The sequence below is a fragment of the Anser anser genome, assembly GCF_964211835.1.
Source record: "Anser anser genome assembly, chromosome: Z".
NCBI classification, from domain to species: Eukaryota; Metazoa; Chordata; class Aves; order Anseriformes; family Anatidae; genus Anser; species Anser anser.
Window position 1 is genome coordinate 12,013,032 of NC_139723.1, and position 21,134 is coordinate 12,034,165.

The window sequence follows — 21,134 nt, forward strand, 5'->3', positions numbered from 1 at the left end:
GTGCAGTTAACAATGCAATTGAATTAATCTAGTAGTATTTCAATATGTCACTGCTACATTTATTCTTTGAATGTGTCTCAAAGTTAACTTGAGCATATCAAAAAGGTCATGGTATGTAAAAAAAAAAAAACACATAATTATAAAAAATTGTACTAATAAATTTATGTTATTCATTTCCTTTAAGAAAATCTCATTATTTTACTTAACCAAGATTTAACAACAGATTTTGACTTACTCAGTTACAGCATTACCTTTGTTGAAAGAAGCTGCAGTCACTCCTTAAGGCTATTTGGAGACACAGATCGATACGTTGTGTTGACAATAGATGAATGCACTGCTATCTTTTTGCAGGTACAAAAGGAAACTAATATGTCCAAATTCTTTAATGTGCTATATTGCTTCTAGGCCATGTCTGCACCTTTCTCAAATATACTTTGTTCCTCTTAATCATATCAAATTCATGCATTGTCTCATGACACAAGTTACTTCCCATTTCATTAACTCCAAAATTCTGTGTGTGCCAGTCTGACTGGTTTAAAATGTTCCCGTCTGTACCTACGTTTTTTCTTTATTTATTTTTTTTTTCTACAGAAGTGTCACACTACACCTCAGATTGGATTGTACTAGATAGGGTTAAAAGAGACATAGTTCATAATAAGGTTGTATACAGGAATATTGTAACAACCAATTAAATATATCTGTGTGACTTTATCCTCCTACCACATTGCATGTTAATTTCTCCCATTTCGAATAGTTATCTGAATTAGTCTAATTTGCTCTACTTTTTATAAAAAAAGAAATAGTTTAGATGACAGCACAGTAAGTACATCAATTCTATTACATAGAAAGACAGGTGACTTTACAGGTAGAAGAACTGTTAGTGATAAAGAATAAAATAATCAAAATGGACTCCAAGCACAATACAGATAGACATTCCTACATGCTACTACTGCAAATGCTTCTGTAACTAGCAATGCTGTACCATATAAATTAAGTGCAGGTATAATATGATTTATATAGGTCACGTAAGTATCTCAGTGGTTTATGACAGTATTTTGCAAGTTTTGTATTTGCAGCTTTGTTAAAACTCCCAAAAATCTTAGAACACCCTAAAAAATTAGTAGTAGTGTCTCCTTTTTACAGGAGGGAAATAAGGCATGAAGCAGTGAATCAGCTTTTCAAACACAAAATGAAAGCTGGGAATATAACCTAGTTTTTTTGACTGACAGATATGTCATTGATACTTATATTATTTACCTGTAACCATGTTTGATTTCACTTCTGCATAATATAGCAATGCATACTAAAAGCTTGTGACAGCCATGGTAGTGTGTTCGTTTATGTTTTACTTTTTATATTAATTTTATGGTAGAATATGGATGAATTAAATTACGAGAAATCCTGTGACAATATAATATTGAAGCTGACGGCGTTATCACTCCAATATACATGCTGCTGGGTTGTTTTCTATTCCAGAGAAAGACTGAGTTTAGAGTAAGTTAATACATTATTTTGCTATCTTGGTATCTTTAAAAGAAAGTTATCATTAAAGAAAGGTGAATACTAGAACAAGCTAGCAATCTTTGTTTTTGAATTAGTCTGTGGGGACACCCTTCTCTTAAGAGAATATGAATATTTTAAGTTTGTATTTCTAATGTGCTTTAGTTGCTTTGTTACAGTGTTGTCATGCTCTCTAGTAAAAAGCTCAGTAGAGGCCCTAAAAAAGTCAGCAAAGATGGTTCTTCATATGTTGTTTTTAGTCCTACACAAGAGGTAAAGAAATTGAAGAAATGTTTGTAATAAAATAAGAGATTTTGATGCAGGTAATGCTAACATGAAGCCTTATTTTAATAAATATTTAAAATCAATAGGTCCAAAAATTTCACAGGATTAAGGATATTTGAATACTGGAACTATTCTTTTTAAGTGTTTGAAGTAAATTAATACCTATAAGTACATCACTTCCAACAGGGAGACATTCTTCAGATGTACTTCCAATCCATCAGTAGCTTTTTTGCTCTGGAAGTGCTACTTTTATCAATATAGTTCATAAGCAGTCCTTCATTAACTATTGTGAGACTTTTTCTTTGAGCACGTGGTAAATTTTCCTTGCATCACCTTTCCTCTCTGTATGATTTTTCTCTGGTGACTGACCCTGGTTCAGTTCTTTGCTTCAGGCCAGGCTTTCTTTTCTGTAAGCTGACTCTGTTTTTTATCTTACAACGCATCCTTCAGTACTCAGTCACTTAATATGTCCTAGTTATCTTTTCACAGATAATGTTCAAGGAACTGTACTCTGAATTCCAGGAAATGAGACATTTATTAACACAGCAAACAAATATTTTGCAGCTATTACATGTGCATATTAAATATTAATGGTCCAATTAACTGTTTTTACAGGTACAGTTTCAGGGGAGATACTCTACTTAACCTGGTAATAATTTATGCCACTCTGATTGAATTAACACAGAAGTCAGAAGACTTTGAAGTGAAGGTATTTTTTCTGGTAGCAACTCCTCTATTTTAATTTTCACTGTGTGATATTTCCAAAGTGTTTAGCAAAGTATGCATTCTACATCAAAAGCATGAAATAATTCAATATTAAGAAAATAATATAGAGGAGTTTATTTCAGTACTCCTGAAGTCAGTGAAAAAAACACTCTGATTGACTCCAATAAAAGCTGAATCACATTCAAATAGAATCTGGATAGTATTTTTACTGCTAGGAGTGAAGAAGTAAAGTTGTAACTTTAATTTTATGAATATTTAGAATGTTTATTAGTCCTGTTTATGCCTTAATTTGAAGTTTCAGATTAATGTTTTTATTAATGTAGTAGAAAAGAAAGCTTTCATTTATACTGCTGTGTCAGCTTTCTTGCCTCTTTTCTCTATTATGTGACAATATCAATTACCTTTTTTTTTCTTTATGGATCAAAAAATGAAGTATCTGGAATAATTCACATTTTTTAAAAATGTGGCAAAAGTTTCATGTCATACCAAGTTGTTGTCTGTAACCTGATTCTTTTGCACGAAATAACATCGTCTTTGATAATTTTTTAGAATGTGTTTGCATATTAATGTTAGTTTCAAAATTATCTGGTTAAATGAAAGTTCAAGGGAAGACAAAACTTCTTTCAATCCATGTACAGTAATACAGAATACAGTTCATTTGAAAATTAGATACACCTTCAAAAGGTTGTATACCCCTATCTTCTTAAACTATTTTAAGCATCTCAAAATTACCTGTTTTATTAGGAACTTGTACCCATAAATGTAATAACGTATAATATACTTACAGAGGTAACTAAAGAAGTAATAGAGACCTAGAGAAGTAACTAAATCTCACTTACATAGGATTTGTAAGTGTAGTTTGGAACCGGGTTTGTGGTCAGAGGTTGAACTTCCACCATATGATGAGCATGGATCAGGTTTCATTACTCCACATTACATTACATTACATTATTAGCTATTGTGCTGAGGGTCACCTTTAAACTTTCCCATTTGCTAACTGTTGTCGTCAATTAAGACATTTGGAGTTTCTCAGTACAAGTTTTAACCAAAAATATTATGTATCATTTCTAGGTGTGTCTTACGCCAGGGATTGAAGAGGCAGCATTGTTAATTCGTCTGATTGCTGACCACGTTTTAATGGCATCTAGTGTCAGTCCTCTTGAGTGGTTGGACAAATCCTGGCTTTCTGTTTTGCCTTCTGAGGTTTGCTTATCTTTCTGTTAAACTACACAGTTTTCTTCCTGTTTTTCAGACTAATTTCTAGGTGGGATTTTTGTGTTGTTTTGTTAAAATACATTATTAAAATAAGCATTTTATGTTATGTATGTATGTATATGCATTGTCGATAGATGGATAGACACACTATTTATTTATGTATGTAATGTTTCAGTCATCCTTGTCAGCACAATTACAGGGAAACTTGGACTTTCCCTGTGCCTTCGTAATTAACCATTGGAGATGTTTACCTTCCACATCTGTAGATTAATGTGTACAACTGTACAGCTGTAGGCACTAAATTGGAAAAACTACCCAAACTGTGAAAGATGATGATACAGTGGCTCGCTTGGACAGGAGGCCATATTCATCAATGCTGTCCTTTACTGACATCAGTGAAGTTGCTTCAGACTTGCTTTAGCACAAGATAGTAGAAATATGCTTAATTTATTCTGCAGTAGTTGATTTAAATAATTATACAGTAAATGCTGGACCATGTCCATTGATCACATTTAAATACTGATGTTCTTTAACATGTATATTAAGGTTTTCAAATTAATTAGTTTGGCTAAATAGATTTAGCCATTTTATATGGAAGCTTTGAACTCAAGATACTTTTAGCTTTTGAAAAAATCTGAAGCATTTTGAATCAGATATTGACATGGCCTTTCAAGTGTTTAATAAAAAAAAAAAAACTAAGAGGAGTCATTTATTATATTTCATCTCTCTTAAAGGCATTAGATCCTGATCTGTTGAGTGTAGAGCTTTACAAATGTCAGAAACTGGAAGCTGACATTCTTAAAATGTTACAGCTTTCAATTTGCTGCCCTGAGTGTCACATTCAACCTCCACCTAGTAATTCCTGCTTTTGGCACCTGCCTCATTGCTCTTTACAAATGTATCTTTTGTAGAAAACAAAATCTTTGTCACTTTATTTTGACCCAAGTAATAGTCTTCAAAACAGAATAAACAGTAAATCTGATAATGTGTTTTGAAATGTAGTTTACATTATTCAGTGGTTTCATCTTAATTATAGAAACATCTTTTGACTGTTCTTCCTTTTTATCAATCTCCTGTGCAAAACTTAACTCTTTTACAAGAATTATACACTGTTATATCTATAGAAAAAATAATAAAAATCATGTAGTAGGTGTTAAACACCTATCTAAAATTGCACTGGTTCAGAGCTCTAGTTCTGTGATACACCGTATGACCTATTCACAGGGATGTTATTCTGTAAAGACAGAAAAAAAATTAAAAAGTTTGAGATATTAATCTGACAAAATTATTTCCATTTTCAGATGGAGAAATGCCTGCTTACTTTTCCATGTATCAACCCTCTGGTTGCTCAGTTTATGTTAAAGAAGGGATCTTCTTTGAGAAGGCTGTTTCTTGCAAGTTTTGTTCAACTTCAGGAGCTCCTGCCAGAGGTTCCAAAAAAAGTTTTAAAGGTTAGTCAAAATTAATGTATGTATTAGCTCAGTCTATTTTCACTGTTAAAATACCTTTTTTTTTTTAACCTGAAGCTACATGCCTATTTGCTGGTTTTATTTAAAAATTAATGAAATAGCATTTTATTACTCTCACAACTTTAGTGTATCACTTATATCTAAATTGTCACATCTGCAAATTCTCAGCAGATTTTGTTGAGTCATGTTAGTGTGAAGACTATTAGAACTGGAAAAATTCCTTAACTGAAAAAGTACTCTGGAAAATAAAGTGGAAAAAAATTAATCCACTTTCTTTCTAAGCTTTCTCATATCAAGTATCCTGTGAGCATAAAAGCCTATATGTTTCCCTAAAATAAGAAATGTTTTCCAATTAAGTGTTTTCAGGACAGTTTTCCTTCCTTCCTCCCTTCCTCAGTTGGAATTGTTTATTCCTACTGTTTCAGTTGGGCCAAGTCTAGAAGAATTATAGAACAGCTATAGTCAGCTAATTAGATTAGAAATGCACAGCTTTTATCCGTCAAGAAAAAGGGAGGACAGGCTTGCTTCCTGAATCAGGAACATTCAGTTAAGGTGAAAGAGCAGGCAAACAGATATTTGGGCACTGAATATCAACTTACGCATGTTACTGTAATAACAGTGTATGTGTAAAGCAGTGTTTCCTGACTGAAAAACTTCTTGTCAGTTTAATTTTGTCCATGATGTATGATAGGCAGCAATCCATCGCAGACAATACCTCTTGCAGTCCTGGACTGATGAAAGAGAGTACAGTATACTAAGATATTGATTTTGTTGTGTTTCAAGTGACATGCTGTTTATTACTTAGTCTGTTTATAGATTTAAGATTGGTGGCTCATTGTTTGCCTTAAGTGCCTTTCCTTCTGTACTCGAGTCTTTTTTCTTTCTTTCCAGTAAACAACACATTATACATAAACCTTAGAATCCTGACAACAGATTTGTGTGTGTGTTTTTTTTCCCCATATTTGACAGTGTGGACATGCACTATAAACACTACTTGAATATCTTTTTTTTTCATTTCAGCATTTTAGTGACATGACATCTATGTACAGCCTAAATGCTGCTGGTCCACTAAAAACAGCAGTGAAAGGTGCATCACCCCCAGAAAACTGGAACAACATTAACAGACTCTATCCAGATTGTAAGCAAAATTATCAGTCTTTAGAGCTGCTGGCTAAGGCACAAACTAGCACAGGTAACATCTTGAATTCCTACCAAGATGTATCATACTTGAAACCAAGTGAATGTCTAGGTATATTAAAATTTTTATATTCTAACTACTGAATGGTGAGTTGTTCTGAGAAGACAGACTGTATTTTAATGCTCAATGGATTCATATTTTTCTGAAAAATTCAGAGAGGTAAGCTAATTTTTCATTTCTTTCCACTAGGACCACCTCATGTGAATTCTGAAGCCGTAGTTCCTCCACCAAACCATCATCAGGGTCTTATTGACTCTGACCTTTCAAGCTATATGCAAAAGAAACCATGTTCTTCTGAAGTAGTTACAGGGAGAAAACAGAATTCCTTTGTTGTGCCAAAGGACTGTGAAGGTTTTACTCATCCAGGTGCTATGAATTCTTTATTTGTTCAAAGACAGCCCTGCAGGATTAACTGCAGCTCTGATCATTCCTCAAAAAAACCTGAACAAGAGGATTTCTTTGCAACTTTCATTGACTGTGCACCTCACAAGAACTCTAAGGGCCTTCTAGAAGAATTTAGAGAAATGACATTTAAGAGCCCAGAAATTGTGATTGATGAGACCCCATGGAATGGCTTTTCATCTACCTGCACATATGATTCATTTGCACCTAATTCTTTTCTCTCTGATTCCCTTGCTGATCCAGATGAGCCTCAAAGTCTGCATTTTCATCAGCTAGGTAGAGAATCTTCAGGAAAGAGAAAGCAAAGTCCACCATACTTATGGACAAAAGGAAAAACATTAACAGGTATGGACAAAGCAAGCAAAATGTGATGAAATTCTGTTTGAAACTTGACTGGAAACGAGTATCAGTAAAACTGATCGTATTTTCTTTAAATGGTTATTACATCCAATCTAGCATTGATGTGTTTCCTTTACTAAAAAACAACTTAGTAGCACATATATTTTTGAGTAATAAAACATCTCTAAACATTTCTGTTCAGTTTTGAGCATTAAGAAATGAAAAGATAGAATCATAGACTGGTTTGGGTTGGAAGGAACCTTAAAGAGCACCTAATTCCAGCCCTCCCCTGCCATTGGCAGGGACCCCTCCCACCAGACCAGGCTACCCAAAGCCCCATCCAGCCTGGCCTTGGGCACCTCCAGGGATGGGGCAGCCACAGCTCCTCTGGGCAGCCTGTGCTAGGGCCTCACCACCCTCTGAGTGAAGAACTTCCGTATATCTAATCTAAATCTGTCTTCTTTCTGTTTAAAACCACTACCCCTTTTCCTATTGCTACATGCCCTTGTAAGGAGTCTCTCTCCATCTTTCCTGTAAGCCCCCTGATAAAACTGAGAGGCCTCAATAAGGTCTCCCTGGCGTCTTCTCTTCTTCAGGTGAAACAACCCCAGATCTCTCCACCTTTCTTCATAGGAGAGATGCTCCAGCCCTCTGGTCATCCTCGTGGCCCTCTTCTGGACGCGCTCTAGCAGATCCTCATCTTTCTTGTGCTTGATGCCCCAGAGCTGGATGTGAAGCTCCATGTGGGGTCTCACAAAGGTGGAGCAGAGGGGGACAATCACCTCCCTTGCCGTGCTGGCCACACTTTTGATTCCACCCAGGAGTCAATTGACTTTCTGGGCTGCAGGTGCATGTATTTAATTGTGTCACTGCCACTAATTTTTCTTGGTAAAATACTGAAAATTGTAATTCCGCAATTTTGTATGCTTCAGATTCTTCTGTCTTTGAAAGTGTCTGAAATGTGCATAATAACCTTACTATAGTAATTTTAAAAGATATAGGAATTATTCTGTAAAAATAGTTTTGGACAAAAGGGAAAAAAAAGACTAGTATTTTCTCACAGGGACAAAATTAGATTTAGACATTTGGATACTACTAAAGGCTGTGTTTTGCTTTTGGCTTTACTCTGGCACTCTTCTAAGCTTGTTGCATGCAATTACCTTATTCTTGGAATTATTTTTCACAGCTAATGTCTCCAGGGCTCTACTCTCTATCCTGAAATCTTTACCAAGCATATTTCTTCAGACAGATAGTTTAGTGTGTACTTCTAAACTTTGTTTACCCTGAGGGCGTGTACACTCCTTACATGCAAAATTCAGTTGGTGGGTTTTTTCTTTGCTGTTTTCTTTTGTTTGGGGTGGGGGTTTGGTTTTCCTTTTCTTTTCTCATCTTTGGCTTGTGTTCTCAAATATAGCTAGCCTGGAATATTTTGGATAAGGTATAGTATATATCTATGGAGCTTTAAAAGTAAGAAACCATCATTAGTCCCTATCATACTGAGTGTTTGTTTGTTTATATATATATATATATATATATTAGTTCTTTTTAAAATTCTGCTGCTTCTTTAAAGGTGAGATGCTATATGTCTCAGAAATATAAAGTTAAGTTTCTTAAACAAAGCGTCTAACGCATAGTGCAGGTAATTTAATCTATGTTTTCTCTGTTGCTGCCTTAAGTTAAATTTCTTGGTGGTAGAGCAGTATCAGTGCAGTACTAAATACTTTCACTGGTTAGATGAGATCATTCATGAAAGCAGAAGTAACTAATCAGTACCACTATGTTTCATGGCTGCTTACAGCATTTCTGGTAGTAAACAGAGGAAAAGTTAATTGGATATGGTGAACTGGTTTTAATTTTCAGCCTATGAAAATTAAATACTCATACAGAAATTGCGAACAGACCTGTTGCCTCTCCCTTGGGATGAAAACTGTGACCTGAAGTGTTGCTAGATAGTTAGTAATCTGTAAATGGCACTCAAAACTGAAAATTCTAATTACAATAGTTTCAGCAGAGATCAGAACAGGCTCTTCTGGCACCATGTTACAGTATTCTGAAAACACTGGGTTCTCTGACTGATTCATTTTCTGTAATACTCTCACCTGATAGAGCAAATATATATTTAACATTGAATCAAATCAAAAAAGGGTAAGTGGTTTTTAAATTAGCTTTTGGGAGTAGTGTTTTACTTTACTATTCATTAACCAAGAGAAATATAGGAATGCTAATTAGCCGTGCATGGTGATGCAAAAAAACCACCTCAATACAATGAAAGCTTTCTGAAATCCAAAATTTAAGAAATGTGTGCCGAGTCAAGTTAAGAAAGATACATTGGGAATTGTCAGGGATTTATGTAGGCTTCAAATAAAGTGTTTATTATACCACAAACAATTAATACCAGTATGCTAAGCCAGTATTTCCACTAAAGCAGATGAAATTCTTAGATCAGTGCTAAAGTTTTCTTGCAATACTTTTTGCAAAGGCTAAACAGAATTTTCTTCCATTAATTTATTTTGAATACGTAACTTTCTAAATATTTTATTATAAAAAATACTTGAATCTTAAGAATGTAGGAAGCTTTCTTAAACTAACTTAGAAACAGGAATAATTTCTATCTCTGGTTAAAAAGAATTAACTTTTACTATTACTGGATAGGACTGGGTGTCATATTAGTGAAATAGAAGTAAGTATGAAAATCTGTACTGAAATAGTGTGGTTAAGCATAGTGCAGGTTGATTTTGTATAAGTGGTCCTGTATTACCATGACAGGATAATATGCATTAAATTGGTCAGTAATAGTAAGCAGTAGTTAATATTACTCCACATGTATTTAATTTGATATTTGATATTTTTTTCCTACGAAAAAAAGTCTGTTACTGCTTCTGAAAAACAGTTAAGTTTGCATAACTGTTGTATTCATAGCTTATCATACCTGTACTTTCTTTCCACTTCTTTACCAGATTCAGGATTTGAAGAAGTACCAGGGATCAAGAAAAGGAAATTGATGTATGAAAGAGTCCCTGGAAGAAGTGATGGACAAACACGTCTTAAATTCTTTTGACTGGAGTAGGGAATTGTGTACTACACCTGGTTTTTCAAATTTGTAAACTCTTTGAAGAGAAATAGATTAAATTCATGTTGTTGTCGTTGTCATTTTTAGAGAGAAATTAGGGTTTAGGAATCTTTACTAATTAAAGAATTTTTTCTATGCTTTTTTAAGTCTTAGACAAACTAGCTCCCTGAACCTGGAGAATTACTGCTTCTCTGCTTGTTTATATAAATCTTATAAAGGTACTTTAACGTTATTTATACAAAAATTAAGAATGAAAACAAACAGATGCTGAAGAACACAGACTTTTCAAGGGACTTATGTTTGTTTCCTGAACATGTAGGCTTCCACAGTTACAGCTGGACTAGACCTGCCAGAATCTCAAAACTGCTCATGAAATTTTAAAGCTTCCTTGCACATAAAGCAGGGACTCTGTATTTGTCCTTTGGGTTCATGTTCCACTTTTTTCCTTCTGACAGCTCCTCTGGAGCCATGTGATGTTACAAGTTCCTTTGTAGCCTGAGAATGGCTATAGTTGTAACCAAGCTTCAGAAATAACACACTTGTTTTATGGCCTGCACATGAAAGATACGTTGAAATTTATGATTCTCATAATTCAATTCAGAGAACAACTCTGTGACCCTAGTGCCTGGTGGAGGCCATTTGTTGGCATACATGTTTCTCGGTCTGCTACAGCGCATCTGTGAGTAGGGAGAAGAGAATCCTCTGTGTCAGAAATTGTAGGCTACAACTAGAAGGGGTAAGAGATTACAAAAAGTCATCTCATTTGCAAGCTATAGAAGACAGAGGGTAAAAAGAGCACTCAGCCCCTCACTTTTCATCAAAAGATTTCACAATGAAACTGGAAATATGTGTGGGAGCAGTAGAAGAAAGTATCTCTGTGGTGCTGCAGGAATGCATACACGGTTCACAGAGGAATGTCTGCTAGCTCCAGAACGTCACTGTCTGTTCAGTGGCTCTCAGTTCCGATGATTCAGTTTTCAAGTTTCCATGATTCAAATTCACATGCTGTTTGTGGGTTTTTTTTAAGTTTTAATTCAGTAAAAGAATATATATATATATATATATATATTTGTGGTTTAGGCTTGCAGTAAAATACTTCCTTGATACAGAGTTTTCATTAAGTGCATATTCACTCTTCGAATAAATACAGCCAGATGTTAGGGGAGCAGCTTTGACTTATCAGAGAAAAGGGGGTGCTGGTTGCTAACTGAGAACTAAAAGCTATGATGACAGCACTAGGAGCAATTGTCGTTCGGAGTAATATCCCCAAATTAATTGTATCCAAGCTGTTTACAAGGTCTTAAAAAACATCTTTCATGTGTAGCATAAAGACCTTTTTGTAGAATTGCAAACAAGCCAGTGTTTCCCTATTTGCCCAGAATAAGAGAAAGACTTAAATAAAAGTTGCAGTTTGCTCACTATTTCTGGCCCATTTTTGTGGTCACTTGACCTAACCATTTTCTGTCTCTTTCCATCATGGATTTGGCTCTGTTTTTCAGAACTGTCTCCCAGATTGCCAGGCCCAGGAATCTGTTCTTTTAAGAGTGCAGCTCTGCAAAAATCTCAGTCATGGATGACCACAGTGGAGAAAATTATAGCAGCCACTCCCTAGCTGTGTATTTATGTCCTCCTTTCACATAGACAGAGGCTGACACCAGAACTTCAATGTGAATGTTCATTACAGGCTTGCTCAGATAATCTGTGGATCATTTCAAAAACAAAGGTAAACTGTGTGCTGCCTACATTTGATTAGTGAAGAAAATTCAAGTGCTATCTGCAATCAGTTTCCATCAGGTAGCAAAGCGTTATTGAACACTTAGATACTAACAATATTGTGGAAAATAAGGAAAAGGGCTTGCAATGGCCATTTGGTTTGTATTGTGTTTGTGACTCTCAGTCATTCACAGATTACGTACACGGTGACAGATTTGTCACATGTAAGGTGTGTCCCCCTCCCCCCTGCCCAGTCCAATTTGTTTCATGTAGAGGAAAAATGGTATTGTACTACATAAATGCTCTTTTTTTTTTTTTTTTCCCCTAAAACATATGTAACTGAGAGATCCACATTAATGGAGTATCAAGAGAATTTCATCCTGGAAAGTGAGATGGTGGTGACAAACCAGATTGACTGTTGTTCTTATTTTCCCAGTTGGCAGTGGGAGGGGAACATTACAGAATTTTTGTGTTGCAGCTTTTTGCCTGAGAATGAGTGATTTCCTAATCACCAGTCCTCCATGAGCAGTAGGTATGCTCATTGCCTGGGTCAAATTGTGAATGGCTTGTTAACCTGGCAGGTGTCACCTCAAGAGGGAGAAGAGCCTTGCTGATGGGCCGTGAGGGATGAGGATGAGAAACCATGGCCTTATGGCTCATGTTAGGCCCTGCATAGCACAGATCTGTGCATTCGCTTAATTTGCTTTATTGTGGGCATCCTGTGCATCCTCCTTCAGCTGTGAGACAGCTATGAAGGCCTTCACGCAGCGTGTGGAGAGCTGAGACCGTCTTGGCTGGTGTTAGAGGAAGCTGCTGTTGTCCACCCCGCTGCAGATGATGCCTGTTACAGCCAGGGAAGAAAAACACAACGCATGGCCTTGTCTGAGCTGTGTATCATGCTCAGCAGAGCAGTGCAGACCTCTGGACGCCTGCAGCTGGAGACAAGGCTCTGTTGACCAAGGAGCTCAGAGATGCCCTGTTCTGCTGCCCACAGCAGCAGGCAGCTGCCTGGGCTCCTCTAAGCTTCCTTGGCTGCCTCAAAAAGAAGCTTGGCACACACCAAACACCTGCTCCTCCATCACAGGCTGGCACCAACACAAATGTTGGTGCTGGGGGTACGTTTTATTGCGGGGGGTAAAAGAAACCAGAGGGGTTTCTTTCATCCCACTCATCTCTCTCCCCCCAAGCTGAGTGTTTTGACCCCAGCCTGAGCCTCTGGTCACCTCTCTGCAAATGAGAATAGCAATATTTCCTCCAGCTTTCCGCAGTACATGCCTGTGTCAAGTGCGAAAAGAAAAACTGCCAGCCACGGTCAAATAGCCTGCAATGAGAAGGAAGCCAGAGCGAAAAAAGGCACTCGAGGAAGGACACTTGCTTCTGTTCTTGGAGGCACAATTCATATTGGCAGTGTTCCTACTCTCATTTCAGCATGTCCCTGCCAGACAGTAAGTCTGAGAGTCTTTCATCAAAGACTGAACTGCCAGGAGGGAATGGGTTGTCCCACTTCTGTTAGTATTAATGAAAATTAAATGCTCGGATCACTTAAAGCCCCATTCATCTTCTTCCTTACAGCTTCAAAATGTGTAAGTGGGCCTGATAATGTAGTTACTATTTACCACAAAAATTATAAATAGGTATAAATTCGATTTTTCTAATAACAAGGCACATTTCCTAAAATTCCAGAAGTGACTTTCTCCTCCCCAAAACGCTAATAGCCTGAAGCCTCCCCTCCCACTGCAAAATCCAAGTGTCCTCTTCAAAGTTCACTAGAGAATTTGGTATCCCTTGCAATTAAACAATGAGATCAAAGCCAGTAGGGAAAGGAATTTTATTTCCAAACTTCTAGAAGATTAATACAAACAATAGAAAGTAAACAAAATGAAAAACCTAGTAAAAAAATTAGTTGTCCTTGTAAAAGTGCTCTATAAAAACCAAAGGCAGATGACCAAGCGTATTTTACTTGCTGAACTTGGTAATTTTGTGTACTTCAAAACTTGAAAATTAGGCATGCAACTGTCTTTGGATACTAATGTGCTTTTAGGGTTAGTTTGGCTACATTTTAAACATGTCAATGAGATTCCAGCAAGGCAGTATGTTTATGAATACAAGTTACGAGAAGTACCAAACACATCAGGACTTTTACGAGATCCACAGCTTAGAAATCAAGCCTGCACCACATACTGTGTTAAGCAGTTCCTAAGAGGTGACATTTATGGACTTAGATGCACTTGAAGGAAAACAGCTGATCTCAGGTCTTGGTAATTAAAAATTCCATCTGAGAGCATTTCTTTAACACTGGCGGCATTTACTCTTACGTTTTAACAGTTCATTTTTTTTGATGTTTGATTTTGGAAAATACAAATAGTTTTTTACCATCACTGCAGCATAAGAACCTACCAAGACAGAAATAAGAAATTTGGTAAAAATTCACGTTTGTCTTTTTTGAAATGTAAACTTCTCAAGTAATATTTGTATAGTTAGTATAGTGTAGTAACAACAGTGACTTTTACGAAAAGAATGCTAGTTACATTAAAAAACTGTAAAAACATTAGCAAAAGGTAGTGAGGTACGGGTGCACAAGAACAAACATAAATATGTAAGAGATTGTTTTAACCACACAAAAGTAAGGGCACGGAGATACTTTTCTTGAGAAGGAAAGGCAGTTATTCATGTCATGCTTGAAGGCAGCTCTCCGATGACCTTCCCTATAAAAGGAAAAAGGGTTTATTAAATGCTGTCTTCCTAATCTGATGCACCTCTCTTAGAGATTATAACATGATAGCTTCTTTGCACTGAGAGAAAAAGAATAACCACTTTCCTTCGTTGGGTGTTGGCATCCTTGAATATTATAAAATTTCTGCATTGGCTTTTTCAATTTTGTTCTCTTTGTTAGGATCCTAATGTAACTAAATTCCTACCTAGACTTTTGATCAATTAGCAGAAAAGGATAAAGTGGTATCTTGGGCTCAGCTATCCATTTCTAAAACCAGCATAAATCAACCATCAACGTCAAACTTGAGAAAGTATGTCATATCCTGCCTGGATGATGCAATCAAAATTGAACCCTAGAAATTACCAAAAATAAGAAATAAAATAAATAATAAAGTAGAAAGGCTGCTTTAACGACAGATGAAGATGTGCAACAGTCACCATCAACTTTATCTCATTTGCAGGAGGAATTAAGGGCAGCACCTAAATTAAGGATATCTGCTTGTGCTTTTTCCTTCTCCAGTTTTTCTGCAAGAATAGTTCATGCTCAGTTGCTCCCTTTCTTCAGGTTCGCTTCTGCTTTATCAAAGCTATGTAGCAACAATCAAAACCATGCTATTAATGAGGCCAAAAGCAACTGCACGCTCAGGAACCCTGGCAGTGGGAAGGGAAACATCCTACAAGTACTCTGCATTCTAGTTCATATTCTGATGTTAGAGAAAACATTCAATTTCACTTTGATAACATTCTTAAAGAAATAACAGCATTCAGTGTTTTTTCCTCTCCCAGTAGCTTTTTCAGCTCTTTAGGAGGACCTGTTTTAATTTTAAAGAGGAGCACCCCCTTCTGAATATCCTACTGCCACACTTGTTTGCCATGCGGAACAACGGAAGTCACGATGTGATCCTGCCCAAGACTACTAGCACACACAACATTTCTTCCTCCCGTGATCACCACATCCCTGTGTCAGACAGGAGAGACAAGAGAGAGAACTGCAGAGCTGGAAACCAAAAGGGTGCAGGTGTTGGAAGGTCACCCACCCTTCGGTTGTTGCGCAGGCACAAGCAATGCAGAGCACTAAGGCAGACAGAGTGCCAGGAGTACCTTATCTTTTAGACCTGCGCTGAAAATGGTTACAAAGAACACAATTACGGATTGTCTGAGCTCCCCTCTGCTTCCAGCAGCTTTGGTGCTGCATCAACAACAGCAACAGAAGAAGCCTAAGGACAGACACAACCAAAGGAAGTGCGGTACGACGCAGGAGACCAAATGTATTTTTAATGAGGCTCTTGCCTAGGCTATCACCTTGTCATCACAGCACATGAAAGTAGCACAGCTCTGTCTTACTTCTCCAAGCTAGGTGCGGGACTGTTTTTCTGTCTGGCTATGTCGAACACACATGGGCAGTTTTTATTATTTTGGATGCTGCTAATGACCCTAGAGATGCTCAAATGAAATAAAAAATAAAAAATAAAAAATTGAAATTTCTGGAACCTGACACTGAAACAACTCCCACGATGCCCCTTTGTCACTGCTGGGGCTTGAATTTCCAATCAGAGCCGTGGTGGCACCGCGATGCTGTTACCTGGTCTCAGAGCAGGGCGCAGGACCGGGGCTCCCGGAAGGGATTGCTCCCCGCAGGCACCCCCACCAGCAGGGCGTCCTTGCAGGCGTTCTGCATGCAGTACTGCTGGAGCTCTGCAGCTGCCTGGGAGACCTGTGCGGAGGGAAAGAAAAAAAAAAAAAACAAATAACAAAAAAACAACAATCCGGAGAGGAAACTAATTTGTTCGCAAGCATCTATTAGGCATTTCCTCTCAAAGAAACACTGTCAAGCGGAGCTGGGGAGCAGCCAAGTCAGCACTTGAATTCTAAAACACTGAATAAATCAGCACAGACATCTACAACGCTCTGATGAAACACGCACGAAATGCCGTGTCCGTCCTGAGCCGGGGGAGTACACAGGGCTGAGGTGCCTGTGCCGTGGAGTTCATCCTCATCGTAGAAAACAGGACCGTGGCCGCAGGATTTTCCATTCCATCGTACAGCTTTGGGTTTATGTTTCAACTCTTACAACCTCAGATCATTTATTAAAATGACTTTTGTTTCCAAACTGTTAAGCAGCACAGAGCATAATAAGAAAGGAAGAAGACGAGGATGAAAAGCTTTTGGTGCAAATCGTCACCTTCCCCTGGCAGTGAGGTCAGGCCTCTGAACCCACCCAGGGGGCAGCCGGGGGTGCAGAGCAAGCCCAGGGACCTGACGGCAGGGCGCCTGCTCTCCCTGAGAGCACCCACGCCAACTGCTGCTGCACGGATGATGCACGGCAGAGCTTCCACCCGCCGGCACTGCCCAGGCCAGGGCTGCACAGAGCTTTTTTTTTTTTTTTTTTCCTGGGAAAATGGGCAGAGAGTTGTTCGGGGCACAGAGCAGGGATCACAGCTCCTTGCTGCATCTCCTCGCACCTCACTGCCACAACGTGCACCCAGCTCAAGGTGCCCTGCTGCTCCCGGAAAGATGCAAACCTGGCATCCGTGTCAGAACAGGACAGCTCTGCCCACCCTTTGGTGTGTGTGCCCCTGCTCACACGTACGGTGTGAGGGTTTCTGCCACATTTCGTCACGGGGCAGTAGCCTCCCGCATGCAAGGCGTGTGGGGGCACTTCTTTCCTACACGGTTTCCTCTTTCTGAAAATACTGTTCCTGTCTGCTTTTTTAGCTGTCAGGGTAAACAAAATCACCATTGGAACTGGATGGGATGTATTTTTAAAACTCCTTTCATATTCAGCTTCCTTCTGAAAGCGCATTGTGTATTCAAAGCAGCCAAAACAATGTTTTCTCCCACCGCAGAGGCTGCTGAAACCGATCCATGCGGCTTGGGCCAGCTGAGTGTATTCCTCCCTGTTTTTACTCTGCGCACCAAGAAACCCAGATGACGCATTTTTGACCACGCATCATTTCGCCCGTGGCTGTAAGAAGACACAGGCAGGTCCACAGAGCAGAGCGAGATGTGAGGAAGAGGAGACGGGCACCTCACCAAGGCCAGGCCGCCCCGCAGCACAAGCAAACCCACAATAAACACCTAACCCTGAGGAGCCCGACTCCGAAGTATCAGGTACCTACACAGAGTAACCCCGGATAAAGTACAAACTGTCTGACCCCCTCAAGGCAGGGGGGCATGTTGTGCCTCAGAAGGAGCAGCAACAGAGACAGAGGGTATTGCTCGAGGTATAAAGTGACACAAGCGTTCAGTCAGTCATTTCTGCTTGGGACAATACCCCTCTTGCCACAGAGAGACTGCATTTCTATTCGGCATTGTGTCACTTCTCATGGATTCCTGCGTATCGCTACAACGATAAGCCACGCTCTCTTAGTGCATCAAACACCTGCCAGCTCAGTGTTCCCCAATAAAATTTACCAACACCAATAAATCGCTCAGGACGATGTCCAAAACCCACAGCGGTCCCACCTTGCAACGGGCACTCTGAATTTTGACCAGCCCAGAGGAGCAGCGCTGAGAAAAGACACGATAAAACCATCCGTAAACCCACCGGCCAAGCTCCCGCGGCCCCAGCCCGAGGAAGCCAGCCTTCTGCGACCGGCTGGAGAAAAATGGCGAGTGCACCGGGCGATGGGAGAGGAGGGGAGCCGAGGATGCACATTAATTTCGCCTTTGCCACTTCCACAGCCCGTGCTGGATTTCGTGCGGGGCTGCCCGGGGGAGCATCACCGCGGTGGGTTGCGCTCCCCTCCACCTGCCGGGGGCCTCGGCGGGGCTGCTCGGGTGGGTTTGGATGGGAAAATTGAAAATATATATATATATATAGAAAAATAAGAGCCCAGGAGGTGGTGGCGGGGCTGCCTGTCTTTGTCTGGGAGCGTGCGGGCAGGAGCAGGCCCCCCTACAACCCAACCGGGGCAGCCCCGGGTCCCCGAGGGCCGGGGAGGGGTCTCAGGGGGTCTCAGGCCCCCCCCCCCCCCAAATCCCCCCCCCAAACCCTCCGGACCCCCCCCTGCCCTGCTCACCTTGATCCTCTCCACGGCAGCCTCCAGCTTCAGCTGCTCCACCAGGCGCTGCATGCTGCTCAGGCTGCCGGCCGACGACATGCCGCGGGGGGTGAGGACGGCTCGGCACGGCTCGGATCTGCTCGGCACGGCTCGGATCTGCTCGGCACGGCTCGGATCCGCCTGGCACGGCTCGGATCCGCTCGGATCAGCCCGGCTCGGCCCTGCCAGGCTCCGCGGGAGCCGCCCCGAGGAGGGGCCGCGGCCGGGGCCGCTCCGCCCCCCCGGTTGGAGAGCCCCAGCTGGCGGCCGCCGTCTTGGTGGCGACGCCAAAAGTCATCTTAATTTATTCCGTTTTTCTTTTTATTTATTTATTTATTTATTTATTTTTTAGGTGTTGTAGCCCGGTGCAGGCGGCACGGGAAGGTGATACCCGGAGGAGGGTGCGATGGACACAGGAACATCCAGCCCTGAGCTGGGTCTGGTCCCTCCAGCACTGAGCATCCCCGGGCTCTGCAGTCCTGCAGCAGCAGGCAACGCCTCGGTGCTGTCATTTGGAAGGCTTGGCATGACTGTGAGAGGCCCTGACTCTGAGCATCTCTTGCATATTGAGTAATTGCACATTTTACCTTATATATATATATATATGTATAAGCATTTTACCTTATATATATATATATATATATATATAAGAACATATGTGCTATAAACCACATCTAGTTCTTCAGGGGAAAAAAAAAATGGTTTATAGGAGATGTGAGGTGAGGTGTTTCTTCTTCAAGATCCCATTACAACAGTCTCTGCTCCCTGGTCACTGATGGCAGGACACACAGGAACAGCACAGAGCTGGGCCAGGGGAGGCTCAGGCTGGGCATCAGGGAAGATTTCTTCACCGTGAGGGTGGTCGGGCACTGGGACAGGTTCCCTGGAGAGGTGGTTGGTGCCCCAAGCCTGTCAGTGTTCAAGAGGCATTTGGCTGATGCCCTCAACCAAAAGCTGCCCATGGCAAGCCCACAGCTTTTGGGACATACACACGTTTTTTCTAGCCTTCTGTGACTGCAGCATAGCCCAGCAAATTCTGCCTGCAGCCCATGAGCTAATAATGCCAATGTCGGTATTTTCAAGGGGCTTGTGTGTCAGGAAAAGTGGAAACTGAGTCAAGGCTGTAGAACAGCTCATTTCCACCCAGAGCAAAGTACCTGCTGATTTTCCCTTCTGCACCTGCTATCAGGCCGTTGTTCCACAAAGACAAGACACCACCGCTGCTGAAAGACACAGCTCCATGCTCCCCACGGACTGCCCTATTTGTTGCTACAGAGTCAGGTCAGGAAACTAATCTTGATCAAAACTAACCCAAAAAAAGGGGAAGACAGATGCGTGGCTTGGGTCTTGCCTGCTTATTTGTACAACCCAGCTTATCACACAAATTCAGGAGGGGAAGGATGGTACAAAACGAGGCACTGGTGCAAACTTTTAGCTGTTAGCCTATGAAACTGTGGCCACAGATACAATCGCTCTTGCATGCACTTCTCTGCTTCTTTTCTAGATATTACTGCCCTACCTAATTTCTAGATATAACAACCCTACTTAGTAAGCAACACTATTTTATTCATCCTTACCCTTATTCCCTGCATATCTGCTGCAGAAACTTCTGTTTTCCCCCCTCCGCTCTTGCTGGAAGATGTGTTTTGGTGGATGAGGAAGCAATACACCCAAGCTGTGAAGGTGTCTCACCTCACAAACATCTTTGCGGTGTCCCTGGATCATCACTACAAGGTCACAGAATCACAGGACGGTTTGGGTTGGAAGGGACCTTGAGGATCACCCAGTTCCAACCCCCTGCCATGGGCTGGGACACCTCCCACCAGATCAGGTCCATAAGATTACTTCTTGAAAATAAGCACAACTTATTCTAGATATGTTCTTTAACACATTTTAGATCTGATTTGACCTTTAAATCCAAAGTGAATTAAGTTTATAGCAGCACTACAGAGCAGCAGGGATTAATGACAAATCTAGCAGCTCCTCCTGAATTTTAGAAAAGCACACAGAAGTTAGCCATCCAGTATAATACTTCCAACATATCTTTGAATATGTGTTAATTATTTCCAACAGAAAACTGAGATCACTTTCTAAGAGCTACTGAAAGCTAAACTAACAAAAGAGGCATAGAGAACTGAAGCTGTTCCTCAAAGAATGATACAGGACAACTGAGTAAGTTTGCAGATGACACAAAGTGGGGTGCGAGCGTTGACCTGCTTGAGGGTTGGAAGACTCTGCAGAGGGACCTGGACAGGCTTGATCAATGAGCCAAGTCCAACCACACAGCATTCAACAGGGTCTCAGCTAAGTGCTGGGTGCTGCACTCGCATCACAACAACCCCATGCAGCGATACAGGCTCAGGGAAGAATGGCTGGAAAGTTGCCCACCAGAAAAGGACCTGGGGGTGCTGGTTGACAGCTGGCTGAACATGAGCCGGCAGTGTGCCCAGGTGGCCAAGAAG

General features: G+C 40.4%; 2 protein-coding genes across 3 annotated transcripts in view; one reads left to right on the forward strand and one right to left on the reverse strand.

Annotated features, from left to right (window-relative positions):
* SHOC1 (shortage in chiasmata 1) overlaps positions 1-10,507 on the forward strand; it is a 48,404-nt gene extending 37,897 nt beyond the window's left edge. Inside the window, exons 21-29 of one of the 2 annotated variants that reach the window (XR_014577163.1) lie at positions 240-351; positions 1,373-1,494; positions 2,401-2,494; positions 3,583-3,714; positions 5,028-5,177; positions 6,216-6,387; positions 6,583-7,140; positions 7,731-7,983; positions 10,092-10,507. Coding sequence is in view for 1 of the 2 variants with exons in the window: in XM_083819132.1 (XP_083675258.1) it covers positions 240-351; positions 1,373-1,494; positions 2,401-2,494; positions 3,583-3,714; positions 5,028-5,177; positions 6,216-6,387; positions 6,583-7,140; positions 10,092-10,192 (1,441 nt within the window). In the remaining variant the exon portion in view is untranslated. The remainder of the gene's footprint in view (positions 1-239; positions 352-1,372; positions 1,495-2,400; positions 2,495-3,582; positions 3,715-5,027; positions 5,178-6,215; positions 6,388-6,582; positions 7,141-7,730; positions 7,984-10,091) is intronic. The other variant, XM_083819132.1, reaches the window with a different exon arrangement.
* Positions 10,508-13,726: 3,219 nt separating this feature from the next.
* GNG10 (G protein subunit gamma 10) lies at positions 13,727-18,871 on the reverse strand. Its single transcript, XM_083819148.1, has 3 exons — positions 18,652-18,871; positions 16,212-16,343; positions 13,727-14,622 (listed from the first exon to the last, which is right to left on the reverse strand). The coding sequence occupies exons 1-2, from the start codon at positions 18,730-18,732 to the stop codon at positions 16,218-16,220; spliced, it is 207 nt and encodes a 68-aa protein (XP_083675274.1). The 5' UTR covers positions 18,733-18,871; the 3' UTR covers positions 13,727-14,622; positions 16,212-16,217.
* Positions 18,872-21,134: the final 2,263 nt, after the last annotated feature.

Coding starts and splice junctions, on each gene's coding strand:
- GNG10 (XM_083819148.1), bottom strand. CDS start 18,732: ATGTCGTCGGCCGGCAGCCTGAGCAGCATGCAGCGCCTGGTGGAGCAG. Junction 16,344..18,651: donor CTGCCGTGGAGAGGATCAAG/GTGAGCAGGGCA, acceptor CCCTCCGCACAG/GTCTCCCAGGCAGCTGCAGA.